General features: G+C 42.2%; 1 protein-coding gene across 7 annotated transcripts in view; it reads right to left on the bottom strand.

Annotated features, from left to right (window-relative positions):
* DENND1A (DENN domain containing 1A) overlaps positions 1 to 27283 on the bottom strand; it is a 489116-nt gene that overhangs the window by 165011 nt on the left and 296822 nt on the right. For all 7 annotated transcript variants that reach the window (XM_045790973.2, XM_045790978.2, XM_045790976.2 and 4 more), the window contains one exon: positions 13422 to 13523. In XM_045790973.2, coding sequence (XP_045646929.2) covers positions 13422 to 13523 — 102 coding nt within the window. The remainder of the gene's footprint in view (positions 1 to 13421; positions 13524 to 27283) is intronic.

Raw genomic sequence — 27283 nt, 5'->3', positions numbered from 1 at the left:
GCCAGGCCGGATCCACGGAGGATCACATGGATACAGCTACACAGAGTGAGATATCTCCCAACGGGATCTGGGCATCTCCACCTCCTCGGGGGAGAAAAAAACAGGAAGGGGGGGTGGGAAGTGTGTATAATAGATGTGTTTCACAGTGTCCCTGCTGTGATGAACAACTTGATCCACTTACAGTTCCAAACACATGATGCATAAAAGAGCTGACAGAAATTCAATTCTTGCAAAGAAAAGCATCTGCTCTCTAGTGGGAACGGCCAAATATTAAGCAGTTTTAAGGCAGGGCAAAGACCTAGAGGAGCACACTTCATTATCTAGATAGCCAGAGTAAAGAAATGCAGAGGATTACAAGCGGACGGACGAAAAAGTAGCCGAGATTCCAAGCATTAATTACCCGGAGTAAAATGATTCAAGTTAAATCTTTGTTACGACAAATATTAAACCCAGCTGTGTTTATGTAGCAGTTGTGAAAAAGAAGAAAAAAAGAAATCCGTGTACAATATCTGTGAGCTCTGCCAGTTAATTGAATTCGCTGGCAGCACTTCCTCTACCACGAGCCAAACATCCTCAAAGATAAAATGTAGCTTTTAAACAGACCTGGGGAAACGGAATCAAGAAATTTCAACCAATAAAACACAACTCTTTACTGGTATAAAAGTAAAGTAAAATTCAGTAATGAAAGGAAGGAAGTCTCTTAAACATTTACTGCATTCCAAAGCTTGGAGTTGCGGTTTATTGCTGAGGTCTCTTCTGATGTCCCACAGTGCTCCTGCTCCAGCATCTTTAATGAAGTCCCATAAACTCCCATAAAATACTTGATTGTTGACAAATCATATACACACACTCGGGGCAAGGCCCACTGGATCACGATGCTCCTTCTCTCTCTGCATGAAATGTACAAGTTACGGAGTGGACACTGTCAGGGAGAGTGGCTAACACAGAACAGAGACCTACAATTACTTCAAAGTATGAGGAATAAATGACTGGTGACAGGTAGACACCTGAAGACATACAAACCACGAAGCCCAAAGCCAAAGCATTCCAGTGGTTCAGATGACAGGAGGAAAGATGATTTTTCCATCACAAAACTGGTAATAGTCATATTATAGAAAATTTGGAAAATATGAGAAAAAATGCTAACCCATAACCTTACTATCTTAATACACTACTGCTAGCAATTTGGAAGGTATTTTAAAAATCTTTTACTTCTGTGTATCTGGCTGTTTTTCTTCATTATTCTCATAGTGGATGTATCACTTAATATTCTGCTTTCCTCACTAAATTGTATCTTTGGCATTTCCTGTGTTGCCCATAATCTTCATAACCATCATTTTTAATGACTGTAGGGTACACTGAATAGCAATAAGTTAGATTACCTTAACTACTCCCCTTAATTTTAGATATTAAGGCTGCTTCCGATCTCTGTTAACGTAACATAAACAATGCTATCTGGTTAGGTGGCTTTCTCCATCTAGAAGCATTTGCCAGAAAAAAAAATCTTAGAAGTCAAATTATTGGGCCAAAAAAGAATAAACTGAAAGTCCCATTACATATATCCTCACATAAGAAAGTGTGTTATAAAAGAGCACCACGCAGCCTATAGAAAGCATGAAGTAAGAAAAGCAAAGAGTAAGCAGACAGTAAAGGCTTCCACATATACGTGCATACACAAAAGCCTACCAATTCCAGGCCAACGAATATTAAAAAGGACCCTAACTGAGCCATGGGAAATCTTGTTCCCCAGTAATAACATGTGGTATGTCCACATCACTGGAAGCCTGTAAGAGTTTGAGCTTCCTTTTATCGAGCTTTTTAAAAGCCCTACAATCTGTGTACTGGCCAAGCAGCTTACACTTAATACTCCTTTTTAAATAAGAATTTATTATATTATTATTATTATTATTATTATTATTATTATTATTATTATAAGGGGGCGAGTAGGAGCAGAGAGAGAGGGAGAAAGAGAATCTTAAGCACCTGAAGCATGTTTGATCTCACGACCCTGAGATCATGACCTGAGCTGAAATCAAGAGTAGGACGCTTAATTGACTGAGCCACCCAGGTGCCCCTACACCTAATACTCTTGAAGGAATAAGAGATGTTATTTAAAACTTAGGAGAGAAACCGGTGAAGAATGCTTAGTTAAAGGGCTGTGGAGGGAGGGGACGTTATGTTGTTGTTCTCTGCATCCACGTGGCCTTAAGATAAACATGAAGTCTATTCACAGGCATAGAGATCAATCAGAGATGGACTATTCTTGCAACATTCCTCCTCCAAAATCCACAGCCGAGGAACAATATTGTCAGTAAAAAATGTTACATCTGCAAGTCTCATGGAACCCAACAAAATACAACAGTATTAACCTTGTCCATCTGCTTTGTTTTGTTTTTTTAAGGTAGAAAAAGATGACTGAGATTAAGATTACAGAAGTTGAAACCAAACTGTTTAGGTATCTAGTAGAAAGCCAGACCACCTATGTCCAAAGTCACCCCTTTACCCATGTTCATAAATCACATGAAAATCAACAGCGCTATTCTGAAAGTTACTCAATATTGGAGCCTCCTTTTAAGATTCATTTCCAAGTCCTCTTCTTCTTAAAAATTGACTTGAGTCATAACTGATATATGATAGAATGGTTACAAAACACAGTTTGAGGAGTTCTGACAAATGTATGGCACCTGTGTAACCACTGCCACAATCAAGAAACAGAATGCTTCCTTCACCCCAAAATGTTCCTTGCTGCCCTTGTCACCCTTGTCAGTCATTCCCTGTCTTCCCCATCCCAGCCCAAGGCAACCACGGATCTGCTTTCATCCACCAAAGACCAGCTTTCTCTCTTCTAGAATTTTACATAAATAAAGTCTTACAGTACATTCTCTTATGTCTGGCTTCTTTTGCTCAGTGTAAGGTATTTCAGATTCACCCATGCTGTTGGACAGGTCAGTTGTTTCTTTCTGTTGCTGAGTAGTATTCCTTTGTTTATACATTCACCAGCTGAAGGACACTTGGGTTGCTTCCAGCTTTTGGTGATTATGAAAAAACCTGCTAAAAACATTTACATACATGTATTTGTGTGCACGTAAGTTTTAATTTTCTTGGGTGGATACCCAGGAGCGAAATACTTTTGTCAAAGAGTAAACATATGTTTAAGATATACATTTATAAGAAATGCAGTCATTTTCGTAGTGAAGAGAAGGGCCATATGCACCCCAATGTTCATAGCAGCATTGTCCACAATAGCCAAATCGTGGAAGGATCCGAGATGCCCTTCAACAGATGACTGGATTAAGAAGTTGTGGTCCTTATATACAATGGAATATTACTCAGCCATCAGAAAGAACGAGTTCTCAACATTTGCTGCAACATGGACGGCACTGGAGGAGATAATGCTAAGTGAAATAAGTCAAGCAGAGAAAGACAATTATCATATGGTTTCTCTCATCTATGGAACATAAGAACTAGGAAGATTGGTAGGGGAAGAAAGGGATAAAGAAAGGGGGGTAATCAGAAGGGGGAATGCAGCATGAGAGACTATGGACTATGAGAAACAAACTGAGGGCCTCAGAGGGGAGGGGGGTGGGGGAATGGGATAGACTGGTGATGGGTAGTAAGGAGGGCACGTATTGCATGGTGCACTGGGTGTTATACGCAACTAATGAATCATCGAACTTTACATCGGAAACCGGGGATGAATTGTATGGTGACTAACATAATATAATAAAAAAACATTAAAAAAAAAAAGAAATGCAGTCATTTTATTTTAGTCATACCAGTACGTATACGGCTGTACGCTCACGGTGTTACTGATCTGCTCCTTCAAGGACCATGCTTTCATGTGTTCACTGGCCAGTTGAGTATCTTAAGCTGTTAGGTGTGTCTTCAATCTCTCAGTACTTTTTAATTGGTGTGTCTCATTACTGAGTTTAAGGGTTCTTTGTATATTCTGGAAGAAAACCCTTTTTCATATATACATATGGAGAATATCTCAGTCTATGGCCTGCTTCTTCATTTTTTCAATGGTGTCTTTTGAAGAAGACAAGCTTTTATTTTTATGAGGTTTAACTGATCACTTTTTCTTTTATGATGTGTGTCTTTTGTGTCTAACCTAAGAAATCTTCACCTACCCCAAGTTCATGAAGATTTTCTTCTCTATTTTCTTTTACTTATTTTATAGTTTCTGCTTCTAGGTTTTGGTCCATAATCTGTTTTGAGCTAATATTTACATGAGGTAAAAGTCGAGATTCATTTTGTTTTTTATATGGACATCCAGTTGTTCCAGTAGCATTTATTGAAAAAAAAAAAACCTATCATTTCTCCACTGAATCACTTTGGCATATTTGTTGGAGATCAATTAGCCATTTATGTGTAGGCCTAATTCTGAAATATTTGTTCTGTTCTATTGAACTATATATCTATACTATGTACATTTATTATAACTTCATAGTAAGTCTTGAAAGTAGGTAATACAAGTCCTACAACTTTGTTCCTTTTCAACATTGTTTTGGCTATTCCAGATCTTTCGCATATTCATATACATTTCAGAATTAGCTTGTCAAGTTTTTTTTTTGTAAGCCATCTGGAATTTGGGTTGGGAATATATTGAATCTATAGATCAATTCAGGGAAAATTAACATCTTTAAAATGTTGAGTCTTCCAATCCAAAACATGGAATATCTCTCCATTTGTTTAGGTCTTTTAAATTTTTTCTTAGAAATATTTTATAGCTTTTGGTATACAAACCTTACATATATTTTGTTACATGTATTCCTAAATATTTTGTGTTTTATATGCTATTTTAACTGGCACTTTAAATTTTTCATTTTCCAACTGCTTATTACTGGTATATAGAAATATATTTGACTTATATACTGACCTTATCCTGCATGCTTGCTAAACTCATTTATGACACTCCTTAGGATTTTCCATATACATGATCATGTCTGAATGAAGACGATTTTACTTCCTCCTTTCTAATATTTAGGGTTTTTCTTTTCCTTGTCTCAGCGAACTGGTTAGAACTGCCCGTACAAGCCAGATAGAAATGGGAAGAGCAGACATCCCTTTTTTGGTTCTCATTCTGAGAGGAAAAGCACTCTATTCTTTCACCGTTAAGTAAGACGCTAGCTGTAGGTTTCTTCTAGATGCTCTTGATCACAATGAGGATACCTAGTTTGTGAAGATCTCTTAATCATGATAGGTGCTGAGTTTTTCCTAAAATAATTTGTATGTTTCGATAATTGTTTTTCTTTTTTAGTCTTTTGATATGGTCAACCAGGTTGATTTTCAAATATTTAGCCAATCTGTATTCATTTGGTCACGATATATTAGCCTCTTTATATACTGGATTCAATTTGTTAATATTTTATTAAAGATTTTTTTTAAGCTTTTTTTTTTTTTGACAGAGATAGAGACAGCCAGTGAGAGAGGGAACACAAGCAGGGGGAGTGGGGAGAGGAAGAAGCAGGCTCATAGTGGAGGAGCCTGTTGTGGGGCTCGATCCCATAACGCCAGGATCACGCCCTGAGCTGAAGGCAGACGCTTAACCGCTGTGCCACCCAGGCGCCCCTTTATTAAAGATTTTTACATTTATATTTATGAGGTATATTGGCCAGTAAGTTTTGTTTTCTTGTAAATTCTTCATTTGGTTTTCATGTCAGGGTAATGCTAACTTCATAAAGTAAGGTGGGAAGTGTTCTTTTCCCCTTTGTTTTGTCTTTTTTCCCCTTTATTTTTTCAAAAAGTTAGTGTAAGATGGTATCTGTTCTTCCTTCAGTGCATGATAGAATTAATTAAACTATCTGGAACTGGAATTTCTTCTGTAGGACTTTTAATTACAAATTCAAATTTACTTAATAGAAATAGTGCTATTTTTCTATTTTCTTTTTCTGTAACTTTCGTAATTTGTATATTTCAAAGAGTTTGTTTATTTTACCTAATTTACCAAAATTATAGGCACCAAGTTCTTTATAATTATTCTCTTATTTGCTTTTCTCTTTCCTTTTAAAAAATATCCTATTTATTTTGGAATATTTTTAGACTTCCAGAAAAGTTGCAAAGATACTACAGACAGTGCCCATATACTCCACACTCAGTTTCAGTTTAACCTGATAGGTCTTATGCTACCGCAGCACATTTGTCAAAACTAAGAAGCCAACACTGGCACATTATTAACTCACCTCCAAACTTTATCGTGATTTCACCGATTTTTCCATTAATGTCCTTTTCCTATCCCAGTATCTAATCCAGAGTTCCACCTTGTGTTCAGCTTGTCATTTCTCTTTAGTCTCCTCTGGCCTGTGACAGTACCTTAGTCTTTCCTATGTTTTTTCTTAGGACCTTGACAGTTTTGAAAAAGAATCAGCAGGTATGTTATAGAATGTCCCTCAATTTGAGTTTAACTGAAGTTTTTGTCATTATTTGATTGGGTTTTTGGAAAGAATATCAGAGAGGTCATGTATCCTCACTGTATCAAGGTTACATGATAGCCACACGACATCACCGGTGACGTTAAACTTGATCGCTATGTTGAAGTAGCGTTTGACATTTGTCCACTCAAGTTACACTTTTTCCCTTTCCCGGCTCCATTTCTTGGAAGTGAGTCACTAAAGTCCAGCCCATGCTCGAGTGTGTGTGTGTGTTGCAGGGGGTGGGATGAGGGGGATTAAGCTCCTTCTCCTAGAGAGGAGGGTATCTACAGATATTACTTGGAATTCCTTTATAAGGAAGATTTGCCTCTTGTCCTCCATCCATTCTCTTTTGATTGGTGTATGCACAGTGGATCTTCTCCATCCTTTTACTTTTCATCTATCTGACTCTTTAAAATGAAATTCTTGTGGACAGCATACAATTGGGTCCTGATTATTTATGTAATTTATTACTCTCCTTTAATTAGAGTATTTATACAACATATGTTTAATGTAATAATCAATATATAGTTGGGTAAATCTATCATCTTGCTAACTTTTCTACTCCATCTGTGTTTGGTTCCTTTATCCTTTCCCCTCCCACAGATGTTTTGGATCTTTAATATTGGCTTACTAGCTGCATGTTTTTTTCCCTTAGTGACTCCTGTAAGAGTTACAATATACAGCTTTAACTTAATAATCTAGCTTCAAATAATGTTATATCAGTTTTCAAAGAATTTAAGAACCTTAAGACAGTATACTTCCTTTCTCCATCCCCACCCTGTCCTCTGTGCTACCGTTGACATACATTTTACTTCTACCCATGTTACAACACACAATACACTGGTACTATTTTTACTTTAAATACTCAGTTGCCTTTTAGAGAAACTAAAAATGAGAAAAGAAGTCTATTATATTTACCTACGTACTAACTATTTCTGGCACTCTTCCCTCCCTTACTGTTCGAGTTTCTCTATGGTTTCATTTTTCTTCTATCTGAAGAACGTCTTTAACATTTATTATAGTGTCTGCTGACAATGATTTTCTCTCACTTTTTTTTTGTCTGAACAGGTCTTAATTTTGCCTTTTTCTTAAAGGATATTTTCATCCTGTTGAACGATATAGATTTACAGGTTGACAAAAATTTTCCTTCATTACTCTTAAAATGTCATTCCATTATCTCCTGGCTTATGTGGCTTCTTATAAGAAGCCTTCAGTCATTACTTCTTTCTTTTATATAACGTGTCTTTTTTCTCCAGCTTATTTCAAGCCTTTCTTATTTATTACTGGTCTTGAGTAATTATCATTCGAGGCTTCTGTGTGGTTTTGTTTGGATCTACTATGCTTGCTGTTTGTTGAGCTTCTTTGAACCCTGAGTTTACAATTTTCATCATAAGTAAAAAAAAAAAAAAAAAAAGCTATAATCTTTAAAACATTTTTTTCTGTCTTTCCCTACTTTCTTTTCCTTCTAGGATGATAAGTGTTTTAGTCCTCTTGAGATTGTGCTATGGGTCCTTGAGGTTCCATTAACCTTTTCCTGTCTTTTCCCTTTCTGTTCATACTGGCTGATTTTCATTGCTATGTTTTCAAGTTCACTGATCTTTTATGTGGTGGTGTCTAATATCCTCTTAAACCTCAGTGAAATATTCATTTCAGGTATGATATTTTCCACCTTTACAGGTTCCTTTTCAGTCTTTTTGTATTTCCTATTTTTCTTCTCATTTAGTTTGGGTCTTCCTCTAAATTCATGAGCATATTTATAATCTTTGTATCTTAAGATCTTTGTCTGCTAATTCCACCATATCTGTCATTTCCAAGCTTGTTTGTATTAACTAGTTTTTCTCTTGGTTATGGGTTACATTTTTCTAATTCTCAACGTTTCTCATACTTTTACAATAGGATGGCAGATACTGCGAATGTTACACTGTTGGGTGTGGATTTTTTTTTTTTAAGATTTTTAATTTTTTTAAGTGATCTCTGCACCCAATGTGGGGCTCAAACTCACAACCCCGAGATTAAGAGTCACATGCTCCACTGAGTGAGTCAGCCAGGCACCTCTATTTGTCTTCTTTTAAAGAGGGTTGAAGTTTATTTTGACAGAAAGTTAAATTTCTTGCATATCAGGCCTTTTCTTTTTAAAGAAATAGTTTTGCTTAAAACTTTTATTGAAGTTTAAAAACATAAAGTACACATAACATTGGTGTTCAGCTTTATGAATTATTGCCTAATACCAGTAACTGGTACTCAGATTAAAAAACAACAACAACAACAAAACCCCAGCATATTGCCAGCATCCCTGAAGCCCTCTCTTGAGCTCCTCAAAGCTTGCTTTTAAGCTTTGTTAGGGCAAGGCTAAAATAATCTTTACTCTAGAGCTAATTTAGAGTATAAAGGCATGGCCTCCTGCAGTCTCTAACAATTGCCCTGAGTGATCAAGAAGATGTCTTTACTCTGGCTAGTCAGAATTTCAATGTCTCCTAGTCTGTGTGAGCTCCACCCTACACATGGGCAGGCCAGTCTTCAGCACATTAGTCCAGAGGACCTGATTCCGATTTCTGGAGCTCTTTTGATGAGTGGCTTCCAGGCTGGTACTCTGACCCACAAATGTAAACCACCTCTCCCTCAGATCTCTGACCTATTAACTCAGCAAGACTGTTGTGCTTTGCTGGGGACCCCCCTCCTGGCACCATGGTTCAGAAATGCCTTGAGAAAAGCCAGGGGAGATGGTAGGCCTCCCCTCACTTGCTTCCTTTCTCTCAGGAATCAAAGTCCTGAACTGCCTGTTGTCTAACATGTGAAAACTGTTGTTTTTATATTTGTCCAGAGTTCTAGTTGTTAATGGTGGGAGGATAAAGCCAGTTCCAATTATTCCATCATGGCTAGAAGCAGAACAAAGGCCTCTTTTAATAAAATTTCCAGCATGGGTGCCATGTTTTGCAAGATTTCATCTACCAAAATAACCTAATCCATATGTCCCTTCCACCCTTCCATCTATCTATTCAGTGTCTGCTACATCTCTGCGAAACAAAGATGAATAAAACTTAATCCCTGCCCTCACAGACCTGACAATTAAAAGGGAAAGCCAGAAATGTATAATAAATTATATTGCTGGGTGACAAGTATAATTACACAATCAATACAAGGAGCTCTGACGACACAGAGAAAGGTACAAATTACTTGGAGAGGTCAGGGAAGGTTTTTTTTTCTACCTATCTATCTATCTTTATTTATTTTTAAAGTAGGCTTCACACCCAACATGGGGCTTGAACTCACGACGCTGAGATTAAGAGTCACATGCTCTACTGACTGAGCCAGCCAGGTGCCTGGGGAAGGTTTCTATAGCCTCACATTTAGAGTAAGTCTTGAAGAATGAGTAAGAGATTGACAGGTGGCATAGGACATTTGGGAAAAAGAAACTTCTGTATGCAAAGTTTGAAGTTATAAAATAACTTGGAGAACTAGTATCAGTTCCAAATACCAATAATATAGGGTTTGGAGCAGGGAGGGGAGTGAGCTAAAGCTATGGAAAAAAACAGGAGGGTCAGAACCTGAAGGAGGACCCTGAATGCCATGTTCATCATCATTTACATCCATAAATCATTACCACTAACTACCATCTATCGTACTCGTAGGATATATGTTTTACACATATTATATACATTACATTCAATTCCCACAACAACCTATGAGGAAACTAAGGCTCAGAGAGCTTAAGGAATTTTGACTGAAATCACATGGCTAATAAGCGAAGAAGCCAGGATTTAAACATACAATCTGTCTGATTTCAAAGCCAACACAAGGAATTTGCCTCTAAGCTATAGGCACTGGGAAGTTCGGGGAGGATATTTTGTCTTTCAAAGTTTTTTTTTTTTTTAAGTTTTTTAATTATGTTCATTGATGGAGAGGTTTAAGGGGGAAATATAGTTAGATTAATTTTTGGAAAGGTCGCTCTGGTGCAAGAGGAGGAAGGGCTGCAGTCTGAAGACCAAGTTCGGAGGCTGCCGATGATAGCGCAGGAGAGAAATTAAGATTGGGACTTGGATTACGTGCTGTAGGGAGAGCCAGAGAAGAGGATCTGACAAATAGTTTAAGAAGCAGAATGTGTCAGATGCATACCCTAAAAGTACCCGGCCCTGTGCTCAATGCAGGGGACACACAGATGCACAGGATGAAATTTCTCCTCTCCAGGATTTGATAGCTCACAAACCCTTATAGGATCACACCTGCGCACTGCCCTGAAGCACAAATACCTTACAGACCACATGCCCTCCGCATTACCTTATCTTTAGAGTCTTTAATGGGTCTAGAGCCCTGTGCTGGAACATTGTAGATCATTCCCCACCCTGCCAAAAACCAACCTGCAAATGAAGAGGCCCTTTTCATGTAGGCTGCGGACTGTTATGGAACTAACTGTCCTCTAACTCTGGCTGTAACTACTAACAACAATTTTATGAAAAACAAATGCAGGTCCCTTTTATTGAACACTGACAATGTGTGAGCACTGTCCTAAACATCTGAGGAACATAACCATCTCGTTTATTTGTTACAGCAATCCTAACTACAGGGTTCACACTCCTCTTTCCAAGATGGGAGACTAAGCTCAGAGACAAAAAATAACTTGCTCACATTCCTTTGGTCCCTGAGATCACTTCACTGATCATTTAAAAAGCATCTTGAGGGGGACACTTGGGTGGCTCAGTCAGTTCAGTGTTTCACACTTGATCTGGGCTCAGGTCAGGATCTCAGGGTCGTGAGATTGAGCCCCACATCAGGCTCCATGCCGGGCATGCAGCCAGCTTAAGATTCTTTCTCCCCCCCCCCCACTTGCGTATGCTCTAGCACACACGTGCTTAGATGAATGCTCTCTCTCTCTAAACAAACAAACAAACAAACAAAGCAGGTGAAATGTGCCACCTTTAGGAAGCCTCTATTACCTGTCTCCCAAATTTTGTCATCCCCAGGGCCCTTCTGTGCCTGATTTCCTATTTCCCTTGTGGCCCCTATTATGCTATATCGTGATACAGATGTAATTTACATATTTGTTTTTCCCTACTTTCCTCTTTGAAAGAAAGGACTAGATCTGTTTTATCTTTGCTGCTTAATGCCCAGCACTGGGTCAGAGCACTGCAGATGGGACCAGTCCATCTACTGCATGGTTTCTTAACCACCAGTCACTGATTCTGGGCTGTCCCTGGGCTCCTGGTCATTCCTGGGCTCACTTACCATATTCACTCAGGAGCTGCAAGGTCCATACCTCTGGCACCCAAAACTAGGGATGTACTGTATGGTGACTAACATAATATAAATAAATAAATAAATAAATAAATAAATAAATAAATAAATAAATAAAATTAAAAAATTAAAAAATTTAAAAAAATATTTTCAAAAAAAAAAAAAAAAAGAAAAGCTCTTCCACTGAAAGGGATCAGGGTGGAAACCACATATTCTCTGGACCAACAGAACTCCAACTACGGTCAGGAGACCCTAAGATCCCAAGCACATACCCTATCCTGACATGAATAGCAAACTTCACAGTGTCTGATGCTTTCATTTTTTCCTGCTTTTGCCATCTCTCTGCTGCAGAAGGGTGGCAGTGTACAAGGAGAGGAGGCAGCGTGGGCTTTGGTGTTGCTGAATCTCAGCTCTGCCCCAGCCAGCCGGATGACCTCAGGCAAGGCATGTGCTCTCTGAAGCTCTTTTCCCCTGTGAAAAGGAGAGAGAACACCTCCTCCATTGGGCTCTGATGCTAACTGAATGCGATCCTGAATGCAGCAGGCCCCTAAGAGAGGCAGTGGGGGCCCAGTGGCTCTCAGGAGCGATGGAGTTGGGTTGGCCTCCTGGCTCCTCCTCTTTCTAGCTCTGTGAGTAAAGTGGGAATAAGGCAAATACCTTCCTCAGAGCAGTGTGAAAGGGAAATGAGAGGCCAATAATGAGCTCTTAGCACAGTGCTCAGCTCAGAGGAAGTCAGTTAATGGCAGCCATTGTTTAATTAGGCTACAAATGGAACATCTTTATATAGCACAAATGACTCCCCCAAAAGTTACACTGAGTTAAGAGTGGAGGAATTGGAAACCATGTTGCAAGCCATTCATCAACAAACAGCAATCTCTTCCAGAAAGCTAACCCCAAAGTGCCATTGGGACTCCTGGCAATAATGGAGTTCCACCTGTCATGACATAAACCCAGCAACACAAACCCAATTCCACATCAGCACACGTGGCCAGGAACATCTACTCCTTTCAGTCTGGAAGCCAGAATAACTTTATAGATCTTCTAGCAGACAGAGCCACAGAGGTCAAACCAGAAACATCAAAACCATATTTCCCAGGGAGCCCCAATCCTCTTCATTCATATGGACAAGGGGGAGACTGGGTCTACTACTTCCAACAGCTGCCCATGAGGCAGCCCGAGTAGCAACAGTGAGACTGGTGTGTGGTCTGGTGTTAGCGTGGCAAATGTGACAGCCAGTTGTTTTTGCTAAAGTGAGCTCGCTATCTGTCTAGACCAAAGGTAACAAAGATTTATGGGACATGGAGCCACATTCAGAGCACTGTCAGCAGATACCTTCTACATGGGAAAACGGCTGCTTGATGATGGTCCAGGAGAGAAATACAGACTTGAAGTGCCCCATATCGCTCACATGGAAAGCCCTCTGGACCCCCTTCAGTGGGGTTGTCCAGGGGAAGCTGTCTGATTCTCTGGACATGGCAATGTGCTGGAGAGGGATGGCAAGACCCCCAGACTCCCACAGAAAGAGGAGCTGACTAGACCCACGGATCACTTCACAGCCCTCCAGATGCAAGTTATGAGAGCAAAGCAAGACTAAAGAAATGAACTATCCTCCAACTTTCTCCACTGAGACAAAGGTGGCAGAGACAGCAGAAATACAAACCGCAGTTCTTAGGCCACAGGACAACCACAGTGGTCTCCCCTTCTTTCCTTTCTCTAAAGTCACATCCACATCCCCTCCCCCAACTCGCAGGAGTCGGACCTCAAGAGTTCATTACCCACCACATCATTCGGGAGGCTCTGGAGGTCATCAAAAGGAGTTTCCAGGGTGTTGGTGTCCACATTGAGGATCACGACATCATCTAGGGCCATGTTTCTGACTTTCTGCAAATAAAAAAATTCCAAGAGAAAAAAAATCATTGAAGCACCACGAGGACACAGAGACTTCCACTGGCCCTGTCTGGGGAAGGGGCATGAGGAAGAACAGTGACAAAGGCTTTGACAAAGGCTCATTTTGTGGCAGGCCCAGTGCTAGGTGGTTCACATTTCTGAGGCCTTTTAACTGTCACAAAAACTCTATGAGCTTTACAGTCATCCCCAAGTCCCAGGAGTGGAAGGGTTTCACAGAGATGAAGCTATAAGTTAACACGCTCAGGTCACATAGCTAGGAAGAGAGATCTTTACACTCCAACATTATTTTTTTTTCTTATATTTTCTTTTCTTTTCTTTTTTTAAACAGTAGAAGCTGCAGTCTAAAGCTCTGGCCCCCAGGTACTCTAATGTACAGCTAGGCCCTTACGACACTCATATTCAATCCATCCCCTTTCATTTTCCAAAAGCTACTTGCCCATCTCTCTTTTGGACCTTGTCATTCTTGGGTATGGAATATGGTGTATGGCCAAGTGTTAACATGTGAACATTTCCCTTAAATATTAAGTAGAAAGGTCACACTTTTGGTTGGGTCCCATTTCCCATAGAAACCCAGTTAGTGAGTCAAGGCTCAGAGACTCTGGCCATACATCATTATTCCACTAGCACAGTAATGGAGAGGGTAAGGGGGGCGTGCTTAACTGGGTGCGCATGTCTGTATGGGGAAGAAGGGATAGGTAAATATAGAGAAAGGAAAAGTCCACCATCTGGGAGCAACTCTCCAAAGACTGTAGAAGTATGAGATTATGTGTAGCCTGAGTTTTTAATTTTTAATCATGTTATTTACCCATTACTGGAATCCCCCTCCATTTTTCTCCTGCTCACCCACCACTCCCAATCTTATTCAACCCTCTTCTCCTCTCAAATATCAAAGCTCATCCCCTTAGAGTCTAGAACCTCAGAACTGTTGTCTTTATCGCACCTGGCCTCGGTTAATTAGAAAGACCTTACAATTTGTGGTCAAAACTGGAATACTTATGGGGTGAAGGACAACATATTATTCCAGGGCAAAAGACATATATAAGGGATCAACTTATTAGCTGCCCTCTGAGGCACTGCATATGATCGTGCAGATGTGCACTGCCCAAGGACACCCAGCCAGCCAGCTGGGGCTCAAATCTGTTAAGCCACATGCCTGGGTCAGAGGTGGTGGCGGTGGGAGGAAGGAGATGCCTTTTCCTAATTCATCCAAGAGAACTGCATAGCCTAGTGTTGGGGCTGGACCATCCCGATGGCTGCTAAAGCCAGAGTCTACTAACATCTTAGAAATGGACAATTATAATATAGAATATATAATAATAGAATATAAACCAGAAGCCTACTGGTGTTTTATACTTTATCTCATTTAACTCTTACCAAACTCTGCAAAGTGCATGTTATTACCCTCATTTAATGTACCTGGAGAAAAAGAGGCTCAGAGAGGTGAGGTAAGGGGCAGAGGGAACAGCACTGGCCGTGTCCACAGCCATGTTCCCATGGCACTACACTGTCAGCCTCCTTGTCATCAGACACCCTCGGTGAGACCTCCACAGAGCCCTTGTCACGGAGCCCCAGCACCCCTCTGCCTGCCTGCCTTCCTCTACTGGGGTGCAGGCCCCTTCAGGGGCTCATCCATTTGGCTCACCACCGCATGATGACCAGCACCCAACAAAATGATTGGCACCTGGTAAGCGCTTAGTAATACTAGTTGATGCTTGTTCTCTCAAACAGCAGTCTCTAGGACAGAATCTGGTACTTTAGTAAACGTTTTAAGATTCCTCCCAGCAGGAGGGAGGAGTTGAGCTGGTTAGAAGACTCCAACGGTTGAAAATGGTCTCAGGTGGCAGCATCCTGGGTCCCCCCCACTGAACATACCTAGAAGCCTCAAACTCCTTTTGCTATTGAGTTTTCCAAGCCACCAGGGGCTAGCCCACAAACCTCTCAATCTACTCACCAACATTTCGTAAGTGCTCACTATGGGCTGAGAACCACAGAGAAGGGACGAGATTGCCTCCTTACAAGTTTATTCTGCCCTCCAAACATCAACACTCACATTAGTTGACTGCTTTGCTTACAGGGTAAAAAGCTATCCCTACTTTTCAGATGAACATTAAGACTCGCGGTAAGCTGTCCAGGGCCCCGTGGCGGCCTCATTTTTCAGTCCAGTAGGTTAAACACCTAGCAGTGTGCTGGCAGGAAGTTACACAAACAGCCTCCACAACTATCCTTTTCACTCCTATCACCTGTCAGAGCTCACACAGATCCTTTCAGATGTGACAACTTAGCGGGAGACAAAGAAAGAGGCTCAGAGAGATGAAGGGCCTTGCCCCAGGTTATGTGGCTACTATTTGGCTACTTTGTCTATAAAATTGGTAAGATAACTGTGACCACTGTCCACACCTCCTTCCCCCTGGGCTGCTGTGAGGATGAGAGGCAATATCCACACAGTGTTAGGCACACAGGATTGATAAACAGCAGCTATGATTATTACTTTTTTTTTTTTAAGATTTTATTTATTTATTCGACAGAGAGAGAGACAGCCAGCGAGAGAGGGTACACAAGCAGGGGGAGTGGGAGAGGAAGAAGCAGGCTCATAGCGGAGGAGCCTGATGTGGGGCTCGATCCCACAACGCCGGGATCACGCCCTGAGCCGAAGGCAGACGCTCAACTGCTGTGCCACCCAGGCACCCCCTATGATTATTACTCTTGAAATTCACACACCAGCCCTGGCAAGTCTGAAAGCTGTAGTGCCAACGGCCTAAGGACGAAAACCTGCTGGCCCCTTCTCAGTAGCTAATGGGCTGTCACCGCAAAAGCTGAGACACCAGAAACGGAATTGGAGAAGGGGCCACAAGGAACTCTGTAACTCAGCAGGGGACTCCAGGCCTGGACGGCCACTGCACCCCAGAGTTGCCTATTCTGCTTCATCTGACCTTCTAAATAGCCCCCAAACAGAAGGGGGCAGGGGGCTTGGCCACTGGAGAGAAGCCTCAGAGGCTGAAAGGCCCAGCAAGAGGGATGTTGATTCTGGACCAGAATCGGGTGTTGTTTCTGTGTTCCCAGCAAGGCCCCAGCAGCACAGACCAGCCCTTGTGGGCTCTTCATGGCCTGGGTTGGAACAGGCTTTTGATTTCTTCCCACTCCTGGCTGGAGGGCTTGCCGGTTATGCTGTGTGGAGTGTTTACTTTTTCAACAATGGCAGCAGGCTGAAGAAGAGGAAAAAACCTGGCCCCTTTTTCTGACTTAGCAGGCCAGGGTCCCCTTAGTAACCAAAATGCCCAAGCACCAGGCTCCAGGCAGGAGCTGGGTCGGCACAGTTTCCTCTTACAGGACAATGCTGCCCTCCCGGCAGCAAGGCCTCTTCCAAAGGAGCTGGCGGAGACTCAAGGCCTTCCTGAAGCTCAGTGTTCCCAAGGAGAGAATCTGAGGCCAGCTCGGCCGGATGGTGCCTTATCCCTGAAAGGCTCAAGGAAACAAGAGCAATGAAGAAAGGCCAACCGCTCCCCCCCACACCAAACAAAAACCCAACCCCACAAAAACCTTCAAAAACTGGGGGTGGCAGTGGGAAGTGCTGGTGGAGGAGGAAGCCAGACCATGCCTGGGTGCCAGCTCATTTAATCCCAACCATGTTATGAGGGAGACAGGACCATCTCCATGGTAGGGATGGGAAAATGAGGCTTGGAGATGTCAAATAAACTGCCCCAAATCACACCACTAGTGCGTGGCAGAGCTGACTTTTGAACCCACTCCGACTCAAAAGCCTAACTATCTCTGAAGACATCCCAAATCCAGTTGCTCAGACCTCAGAACAAGTACCTGTAGGGCATGAAGTTATAGGAACACTCTCGGGGGCCAGCTTTCTCGGACACAAAATAACATTTGCATTTTGTACCATAAAAATCACATATGCCTGTTAAAAATAAAAAAGGGATGGACAAAAAAGTCAAAGAAGTTACCCTCGTTCCTCTGTTTGGAGATAATGTTTTGATGCCTCTTTCCATAACCCTTCAACCCAATCCCTACTTTAAAAAATACAGTTAAAATAATTCTTAATATTTCTTTCTGATTTTTTCATTTATTACAATTACACAAATGCTCCATTTCATTTAAAACTTTGTAAAGATCATTACTAATTGCCAAAAATGTTCCACTTCATGGAAACAAACTCAACCAAGCCTCTCCTGTTCGCTGTTATTTCCAGTTTTTCAGAAATTTTTTATATGATATTGTCGTGAAATTTGTAGGCATAAAGCCTTGTGCTTTAGGATGGATTCCTAGAAGTGGAATTTACTTTCCACTTCTTAAAAAGTGTCCCTCTCAAATTCGACTTTGAGGGAGATATCTTTACTTCCAATTATTTTAAAGTCATTTTATCCACAGCTTGTGTTTCCTACTCTAAGTGAAGAAAAATCAGCAAAGACACGAGCAGATGTCAAAATAGTCCTCCAAAAACCCTACCCAATTAAAACACTTACTAGTACCGCAGCGCACCGAGACAGCTCTCCGGTAGCTTGTCCCACCAACACATTCCCTCTCTTTTTAGTTACAACATATGCCAAAGCTCCTGCCAGCTGCAAACCCTCCCCCCACCAGACTCTATAGGCTTTTTCTCAGAATGAAAAAAAAAATACTGACATGCACACCGACTTTCCAAATGGCATTTCTTGCACAGAGAAACACACAAAAATGGCATCTTCCCATAAATATTGTTAATCAAAAATGTCTTTCTCTTTATGCTTTGTCACAGACAGACTTAGCCTGACCCCAGCCTTTCAGGACAGGGAAGGAAACATCATCGTACAGGAGGTGGTCAGGGCAGCTGAGAGGTTATGGGCTCAAACACAGGCTTCACGTAAGGATCACACCTCTACCTTGAGGACTGCCTTAAGGCAATTCACTCAACCCCCTAAATCCTCCAGGTTTTCATCTATGAAATGGGGATCAAGACACAGAGTTGCTGTGAGGGTTAGATAAGTGTATGTAAAGGAGTCAGCCTGATTCCCAGGACACCCTACCAGGCATTCAACCAACAGTGGCTCTCCTGTCCGTCTGTCCCCTTTCCTTCGATAGTTCCTGAGAACTCGGCCAAGCCTGGCCAATCTCACTTCAGAGGGCCTCAGGTAGCAGTAAGCCTGCCTTTCCCTGTGTTCCCCTGAGGTCATTCCCACAACCAGATAACACGCCAACCTAGAGTTATTTATAGAGGTATTTGATTCCTCCCCTAGTCTGTGGGCTTCTTGGGGGTAATAAGACCTATCTCTGTACTGTCAGCTCCTACCCCAACACTTGGCCCACAGTAGGCAATTTCTGAATGAATGAATGAATGAATGAATGACAGTAGAGCTGAGAGGTGAAGAGCACAGGATCTGGAAGCCAGTCTGTGAGTTCTAACACTCGCCAGCTGTCAAACTTGGGCATTTCACTCAACCTCTCTGTGGCCCAGTGTTGTCCTTTATATAGTGGGGATGACAACGTGCCTCCTTCACAGGCTTGTGATGAGGATTAAATGGGTTAACATTTTTAAAGTAGTACAGTGGTGCCCGGCACATGAGAAGCTCAAGATAAGTGAGATTTTGTTAAATTAAAAAAGAACAATCTTTTGAGGGTGGTGGGAATATTCTATACATTGTGGTGGCGGTGGTTTCATGAATGTATGAAACTATCATGATTCATTAAATTGTATGCTTTAAACGGATGGTTTGTACATAAATTGTATCCCAAAGAAGTTGATAAACACATTAGTACTACGTCCAGAACATGGAATCACAATAGATGGTAAAAAATTAACCACACATGAATGGTGAATGAATGCCACATGACAAGGTAATTTGTTCCTGGTACATTAGACTTGTAACTGAGTTTGGCTCCCTGCTTCTTTCCTTTCTTTTATTTAGCCCAGGATTTTTTTTTAACTTTGCTTTTCTGCTCATGCCCTCTTAGGATAAACATAAAAATCCGATGAGAGATGCTGATACACTTCCCTACACAAAAGTGGAGTCTGTTTGAGAATCACTCTACCTTTGGTGTTTCCCCTGTAACCAAGACTTTATTGAGCCTTACTTTCTAAAACTGGTCATATGAAAACAATGGATTTCCTTCCCTACCATATAAAATAGTGACACTAGTTCAAACCACACCAATTACAACCCCCCCAACAGATGGAAGTGATCCTGCCTGTCCAGGGAGGGGACTGGGCAGCTAGTAGGACTCAGAACCAGCCCATAAGATGAAGAGCAAGGGTTTGCACTGGCAGTGTAATCTAGGGGATTCAAAGAGCAGTCAGAAGCATGTGATGCGGGGCGCCTGGGTGGCACAGCGGTTAAGTGTCTGCCTTCGGCTCAGGGCGTGATCCTGGCGTTATGGGATCGAGCCCCACATCAGGCTCCTCCGCTATGAGCCTGCTTCTTCCTCTCCCACTCCCCCTGCTTGTGTTCCCTCTCTTGCTGGCTGTCTCTATCTCTGTCAAATAAATAAATAAAATCTTAAAAAAAAAAAAAAAAGAAGCATGTGATGCTCCCCTGGCTGAGGAAGCTGGGAGCTTAGAGGCAGAGGAGAGCTGGTCCTAGACCTTGCGGAGCAGGGGCCTAGTTCCACGTGGCTTCCTCAGCTAAGCGTCGGGCTCCCTATCTAGGATGGGGGTCAGTGGGGCAGCACGCACGGAGTAAACGAGCGGCATGCAGCGCATCTTTTCTCTTGTCCTTCCAGTAAGACGATCATCAGGGCAGGGCTGGGGCATGTTTGTCTCTGCCTCTCCAGTGCCCAGCACGGCGCCTGACACGGAGCAAACGCTTATGAACTAGACAATGAATGGAAGATTGTGGCTGGATCTACTCTGCTGGGAGGCAGGCCTGGAAGCAGATGTCAGTGTAAGCCCAAATGGACAACGGAAGCCCAAAGTAAGCAAAATGGAGTTTGCTCAAGGATGTGCAATGGGAATAAGAATAATGATGGCAATGATATTTTAATAATCATGTGAAATCATCATGATTAATTAGTGTAGAATTAATTCACAGTTGACAAGGAAAATAAGATAGGAGTTAACATGGTAGTTAAAACTGTGAGCTCTGGGATGAGACAGCCAGATTCAAGCCTTGCCTCTGTGACTGTGTAACCTCCAGCAAGCTCTTTACTTCTGAGCCTCAGTTTTCTTATCTATAAAATGGGGATAATACTACCTACTGCACAGCTGTGTTGTGAGCATTACGTGACAGAACGCGTGGACAGAATTTAATACAGTACCTGATTGCAGTAAGTGAGCAATAAATGGGGGGGGGGAGGAAGCCTATAGAAAGTGAGTTTCTATCCTTGCAATTTGAAAGTGATGCCACTAAAATGGATTATAGTTCCAAGACTGTAAGAATTTAAACTGATTTTCAGACTAAACGTAGAAGCTATGAAGACTCCACTATGATGATTTTGTGCTATTAAAACTGAAACCACCACCAATCCAGTGTTCTTTCCCTAGCTATGTCTCAGGGACATGAGCACATTCTGTGGAACCAGACTGCACAAGTCTGAATTCCCAACTCTGCCACTTACAACTGTGCTGCTTTGTGCAAACCCTTTAACCTCCCTGTGCCTCAGTTTCCTCATCTGTTGGATGAGATTAAAATAGTACTGACCCCTAGGATAATGGTTACCTTTGGGCCAGAGGGCGAATAACTACAAGAGGATACAAGAGGCGCTTGCGGGGACTGGTAATATTTCGTTTCTCGATCTGGTGGTGGTCACATGGGTGACTAATCCTGCCGTGCATTTAGGATGAGTGCACTTCGCCCTAGAAATCTCATCCTTCAATAGTAGGTATACGAACAGTAAAGAGCATGGACTGCACTGGATTGTTATGGTGATTAAATGAATTAAAATATCTATAAGTACTTAGGATAATGTTTGCTATAAACACTGGGTATTCATTATTATTATGAAAAACAATGTAAGGATAATTATTTTGATAAAAAGGTTTCACTCTAGAATGTATTTCATGTCAGAAAAATCTATCTGCAAAGGTAGACACCTCCAGGGCACATGTTATTTCTTCAACCTGGCCTTTTGCCTCTCCAGTGAAGATCCAAATAGCAACATTATCTGGGTACCTTCTGAGAGACCCTTGCAGTATCAGCTGGGTTTGGGGGAGCAGCAGGAGTGTGTAGAAGGAGCGTTAAGTCAGATGGACTGGGCTTTGGGTTTTATCTTCTTTAATTCTTACTCATAGGACCCAGGGCAGGTTATTAAATCTAGCTGAACCTCAGTTTCTTCGTCTATATAATGGGGCCATCACCACATACTACATAGTGTTATGAGAAGATTAAGTAATGAGAAAAAAAACCAAACAGAAATATTTACTTGGCATCTATGTGGCCATGTTCCCTCCCATCTGCCCAGAGCACTGGCCTTGACCACAGGCAGGCCTTCTTCCTTCTGGAGTGACCCCTGAGACCTGCAAGCCTAGTCTCCCCTCCCTGGCTGAGGCAGCACCTCTGAGACCAGCAACTAGACCACCAAGGAAAGGGGGCAGGGACAGGTCCAGACCAACTTCCGGCAAAGACGCCTTGTTTCAAGAGGACACAGCATGTTCCCGAATCAGAGCATTATCACACCCACAAAATGCTTTGCTGTGGCTCAAAGAAAATCTAGTCTCTGTTCCTCTGTGAAAGAGGCAAAGTGATATGGCTCCTGACATTAGGTCTCCCTTAAGTCTGACTTTTTAGCAGCTGTTTTAATTTTGAAAGATGGAGAATATGGCTCTTACATCTTAATAGTGTGTTAATTCAAATTTTATGCTAAATGACTGCTGATGCAGTCCCCTCTTAGGCTAATTCTGCTCCTGATGGGCCAAGCCACCATAAGGTGGACAGGGGGCCTGCATGGGCCAGGGACTGGGGTACATGCTCTCAATCCATCATCTTACAGACTCTTACAACAACAACGTGATAGCTACTAGCTCGCGTGTTCTTCCCACACCCAACTCTTTATGAGTACCCCATAATGTAATCCCCACGACACTCCCGTGGAGAGAACGAAATTGAGGCTCATGGAGGTAAAACAGCTTGTCCAAAGTCCTCTGGCTTAGAAGCAGTGGAGCTACAAGCTACACGCAGTTGAACACCAACACCCAATTACCCAATGCATCTTATTAATAGTTCTGACACGTTGTTTCAATCAACAAACATACTGAGCAACTGTAATTTAACAGATGTTTGTTAAACACATACTGAAAGAATCAAGCCCTGCAGTAGCTTGATGGTTGGCCCAGATCCCATTAAAATTCCCAGGGGAGAGGGTTTTCTACAGAATATCATACCCATTTGATGGATGAAGAAACTGAGGCTAAAGAGATTAAATAGTCTGCCCGTGCTCTTATAATCGGTATTGTCAGAGAAAGGATTTGAATCTGGGCTCCACGTGCCAATGTTCTCTCCACTATACGGCACATCTAAAATGTGCTCAAATGCATGCGCATATATATGAGCACATGACAAAGAACAGCATGGGAGCCGGTGGCCTCCTGGGAAGAAAGGAAAGAGAAATAAGAGGAAAAGTGGAAAGGACAAGAAGAGGAAAGGCAAATCTTCAGGTATTCTAAACTCTGTATTCCCTCCTGAAATCTTGGATACACGCAGAGGGAAGAGTGACATTTTCCTTCCCTTCCTCAGGCCCCAAAGGTCACCGAGCTGCCAAGCAGTTGATAAACGTAGTGGTTTTTCTTTGGAGCCAGAAGTCACTGATTTGCTCCTTCCTGCTCCGCAAAATTAAAAATCTAAGCCCGACAGTTCAGAGGACCCCTGAAAACACCGCTGGAATTTCCCAGTGTGCTTTAAACAGAAACAGAAGCTTGACAAGGGAGGGAAGTGGTGCAAGCCCCTCACAGGTCAGGCCAAATCCACTCCTCACAAGGTAATAAGCACTGACTCTCATTAACAAGTCCAGGGATTTTCAACGCAGGTCAGCATGGAGTTATTTCTCCGATGGGCTATTTTTCCTTTCCTGACCGTCCATCTATGGGACATTCATTCATTCATTCACCCACTCAGTCAGTCTTGTGTCTAGGTTTTAAGGACAGCCAGCCAGATAATAAAATGTGATCTCTGAACTGAAGAAGTCCTCGCTCAGCCTCCTTATGGGGAGGGCACAGAGAGGGAGCGGTGGGGTCAACTATAACCAACTGGCCGAAGAAAAGGCACAGGAATGTACGGTGGACGAGAACATCTCCATTCACACGGAACTTGCTTGATTCCCTCTGCTGGATGATCCAGGGCCCAAGGTCAGAAAATCCCAAGGCTGGTGTCCTGGCTCTTTCACTCACTAGCCAGGTAGTTTCACGCAAGGAGCTTTACCTTCTCAGGCATCAGCTGCCTTCTCTATGAGATGGGAGCCACCGTCCTTACCTGCAGGACTGTTGAGAAGATGAAAGCTTAAGTAGGGTCTGTGTTTCCGAGCGGGCCAGCTACACGGCACATCAGTCAGTGCCAACGGCCTCCGCGAGAGCCCGGTTCTGCCAGCTCTCCTGGCCGCTCACCATCCAGGTCCACCCCTGTGGTGGTGGTGTTTTGCCTCAAACTGAAGCACCTTCCCCATGCTGGAGACTCAGCTTCCTCACGTGCGACCAACAAGAAGTTGAGGAAGGTCTGTTGTAAAGCACAAGTGAGAGATGAAGCGGCGGAGCTCTTGGGGAGATGTGAAGATGGCCCAGACCTAGGTCACCGTGATTACCTCCACCCCACCCAGACATGCTCTTCTGTAAAACCTTACTAATTACTCCTGCCCCACGGCAAGTTGCCTTCTCGAAGTCCTAAGTGCCAAGCACAGCGGACCATATAGGATTGGGCCCTCAAAAAAAACCCCAAAAAACAAAAAAACCCCCACCTATTTAGTGATGTTTCCAACTGTTTCATGTATCTCTGTCACTTTTCCTTTAAAATAACCATTTTAATCTTACCATCTTCACAGATATTGCAATAACACTAATGTCATCTATAAAGTACTGCAGGGTTTTTAAATGCTATTATTTTAAAATACATTATTTCATCTGATCCTCAAAGCAACCTCACACAACAGGCATTATTATTCCCATTTTACAGAAGAGAAGACTGAAGCGCTTGCACCAGGTCCCCATGTAACAACAGAGCTAGGACCCGAGTTTGGGACTGCCCGACCCTGAAAACTGGTGGTCTCCTTCTCCTGTGTAGCCCCTCTACTTTTCCAGCTTAGCAAATATTAAGGACAGTGACTAGATCACAGATTTATTTTGTAACCTCTGGATAGACTTACCAGAGGCTAGACACAGAACAACAAACAGACCCTAAACCTGGACCAGTACCATATTTTTCTTTTGTATACACTAACGAAATACTTCACACAATGAAATGACTCGGTTTCAATTCTGGTCCTGTAATTATTAGCTATATGATTTTGGACAAGTTACTTAACCTCCCTGTGCCCAATTTTCATCATCTGTAAAACAGGGCCACCACTACCGGGGCACAGGCTTGTTGTGAAAATTAAATAATGTGTGTAATGTGGCTGGCAGGATTTCAGAAACAGTATCCATCCAATTTGAAACGGTGAAACTTGAATTTAAGAGTTGCACTGGGGGTATAAGGGGATGTCGATTCCCTAGTCCCAAAATGGTTTGGGGTCACCCTCCATAAAATAGGGCCTCATTCCTCCCACACAACTGCCACTTGCCATCATTCATTCATCACTAAGCACAGAAACCCCGAACTCCCATCTCCACCTGCCTTTTATTTGAAATGTCAATTTTTAAAGAGTGGAGAGGTTGGAAACCCAATTTAACAAGCACGCTGAAACATTGTTTATTGCCCCCATAAACATGGCTTAGTGAGAATTACGGACTTAATCAGAGTGAACTTATCTCCGGGTGAAAAGGAACACTTTAAATTTCAGAAATGGCACCTTCACTGTGAAAATCTCTTAACTTTTCAAACAAACTACAGGGGGTCTTAAACATATGGGCAGTAAAGGGGCAGCCATTACTGTGATTTGTCTTGCCCAAGAGCCAAGGAGCCCTAAAGGTCCATAACAACTTTAAGATCTAGGAAAAGTGTTTGGAAAATCATATTCAGGAGACATGTCTCTAAAAACACCCAAAAGGTCTGCCGAGTGGGAAGTAATATCTGTAGAGTGACTTGGGGCGGCCCAAGATGGACCCTGGCGTCATCAGAACGGGCTATTTAATAAAGCAGCAGCACCGAGAAAGCACACCTTTCCTCCTATGTGTAAGATTAAGCATTTAGCAATACGTAATATTTTGGTGACCTGCTTTTCAGAAAAGAGGTGTTACATAAATCACAAAGGCTGCTAAATGGTTTGTGTGCATTTTTTTTTAACTATTCCAGAGGATGAGGTTCTGTGAACCCCAACTTCCCAACCTGAAGCTTCATTAGGGCTGCTCTGATCATTCCAGGAAAGGTTTTCATAAAGACGCCCCATTTTGCAGAGAATGTATCAGCCTGGCTGCCAGAGGCAGGAAAGGCAACAGATATAAAATTTTATTATTTCAATGCCCCAGTAGCAGCCAGGAGGACTTAATGAAATCGCCAAGATTTACAATCTGAAATAGCTATTGCACAGACAGATATGGTTAAGGGAGCTGCGCCCTCTGACCTTTCAACCCTTTGATCCTCACACAGCAGGTGGCCTGGAGCCCCCTCCTGGGCATCTTCCCTCTCTTCCGACACTGCCGAACCTTGATGTGCAATAAGCCTGACCCTACACAGGTGACTCTTGCGGTGCTTATCACCAGCAGCTGCTGCTAATGGAATGGCCCAAATCACTTGGCCTCAAGATTCTAACTCCGAGATGGGAGAAGAGGAGTCTGCCGTGCAGTGTCCAAACGGTGCTGAAATGATGCTCAATAATTCAGCCCCAAGTCCAGTTGTTTGGCAATGCTTAACGATGTCATTACAAAAAAGCTGTCCTAGAAATGGAACTCTGTCTCCTCCGATTTATACTTTGAGCTGGGGGGGAAAAAATCACCTTTTAAAAATAAATCACAAATCTCAAAAAAAAAAAAAAAAATCAACCCCGAAGTCCCAAATGCATCTCTCAGAACTTCCCTAAAACCATGTGCAGCAAATTTATACCAATGAAAATCAAAACAATTTTTGGAAACCTAAAATTGACTGTTTTCAGTTCCATGAAATTTCATTTAAAAAGCCCCATATGCCAAAATGTCCAAATTCTCTTATTTTTAAAAATTGGGATGACTTCCAAACTCATAGCTATCTTTTTCTTCCTTTTTTTTCTTTTAAAGCTAGGGATGGGTAATGTGCATATGTACTTATCAAGCTTCATAATTTAACCCATTCGGTCAGTACAAAATATTTGCAATAAAAAGCTGAAGAGGCAGGATATAAATTTATTACCAGTAAATCATTAAAAAGCAATTGATGCCAAGGTTTAACAGATATTATATTTGGTTAAAGACATGTCCAGAACCCTAGGCAGCCCCAGCCTGCAGCTCTTAGTTTTTGTCAGATATTTGGGTTTATGGAGGAAACGATTTTAGGCAGGACACATAAACCACTCTGTGGGATACTGATAACTTCCAAACACAAAAGCAAACTTTAGTGCCACTGTTGATCAACCTTAGGAAAAGCCCTGATTCAATGCCTTTATTTCTAACAAACATAACAATGGTGGCCCCACTCTACCTGCAAAGGCCAGGGCTCAGGTCATTAATGTCTGAATCCAAAGGCTAAGGAAAAACTCACTCC

Source organism: Ursus americanus, chromosome 18 (genome assembly GCF_024610735.1).
Source record: "Ursus americanus isolate L20-20 chromosome 18, mUrsAme1.1.p, whole genome shotgun sequence".
NCBI classification, from domain to species: domain Eukaryota; kingdom Metazoa; phylum Chordata; class Mammalia; order Carnivora; family Ursidae; genus Ursus; species Ursus americanus.
Note: the sequence above shows the minus strand (reverse complement) of the source record. Positions and strands in the feature narration are given on the sequence as shown.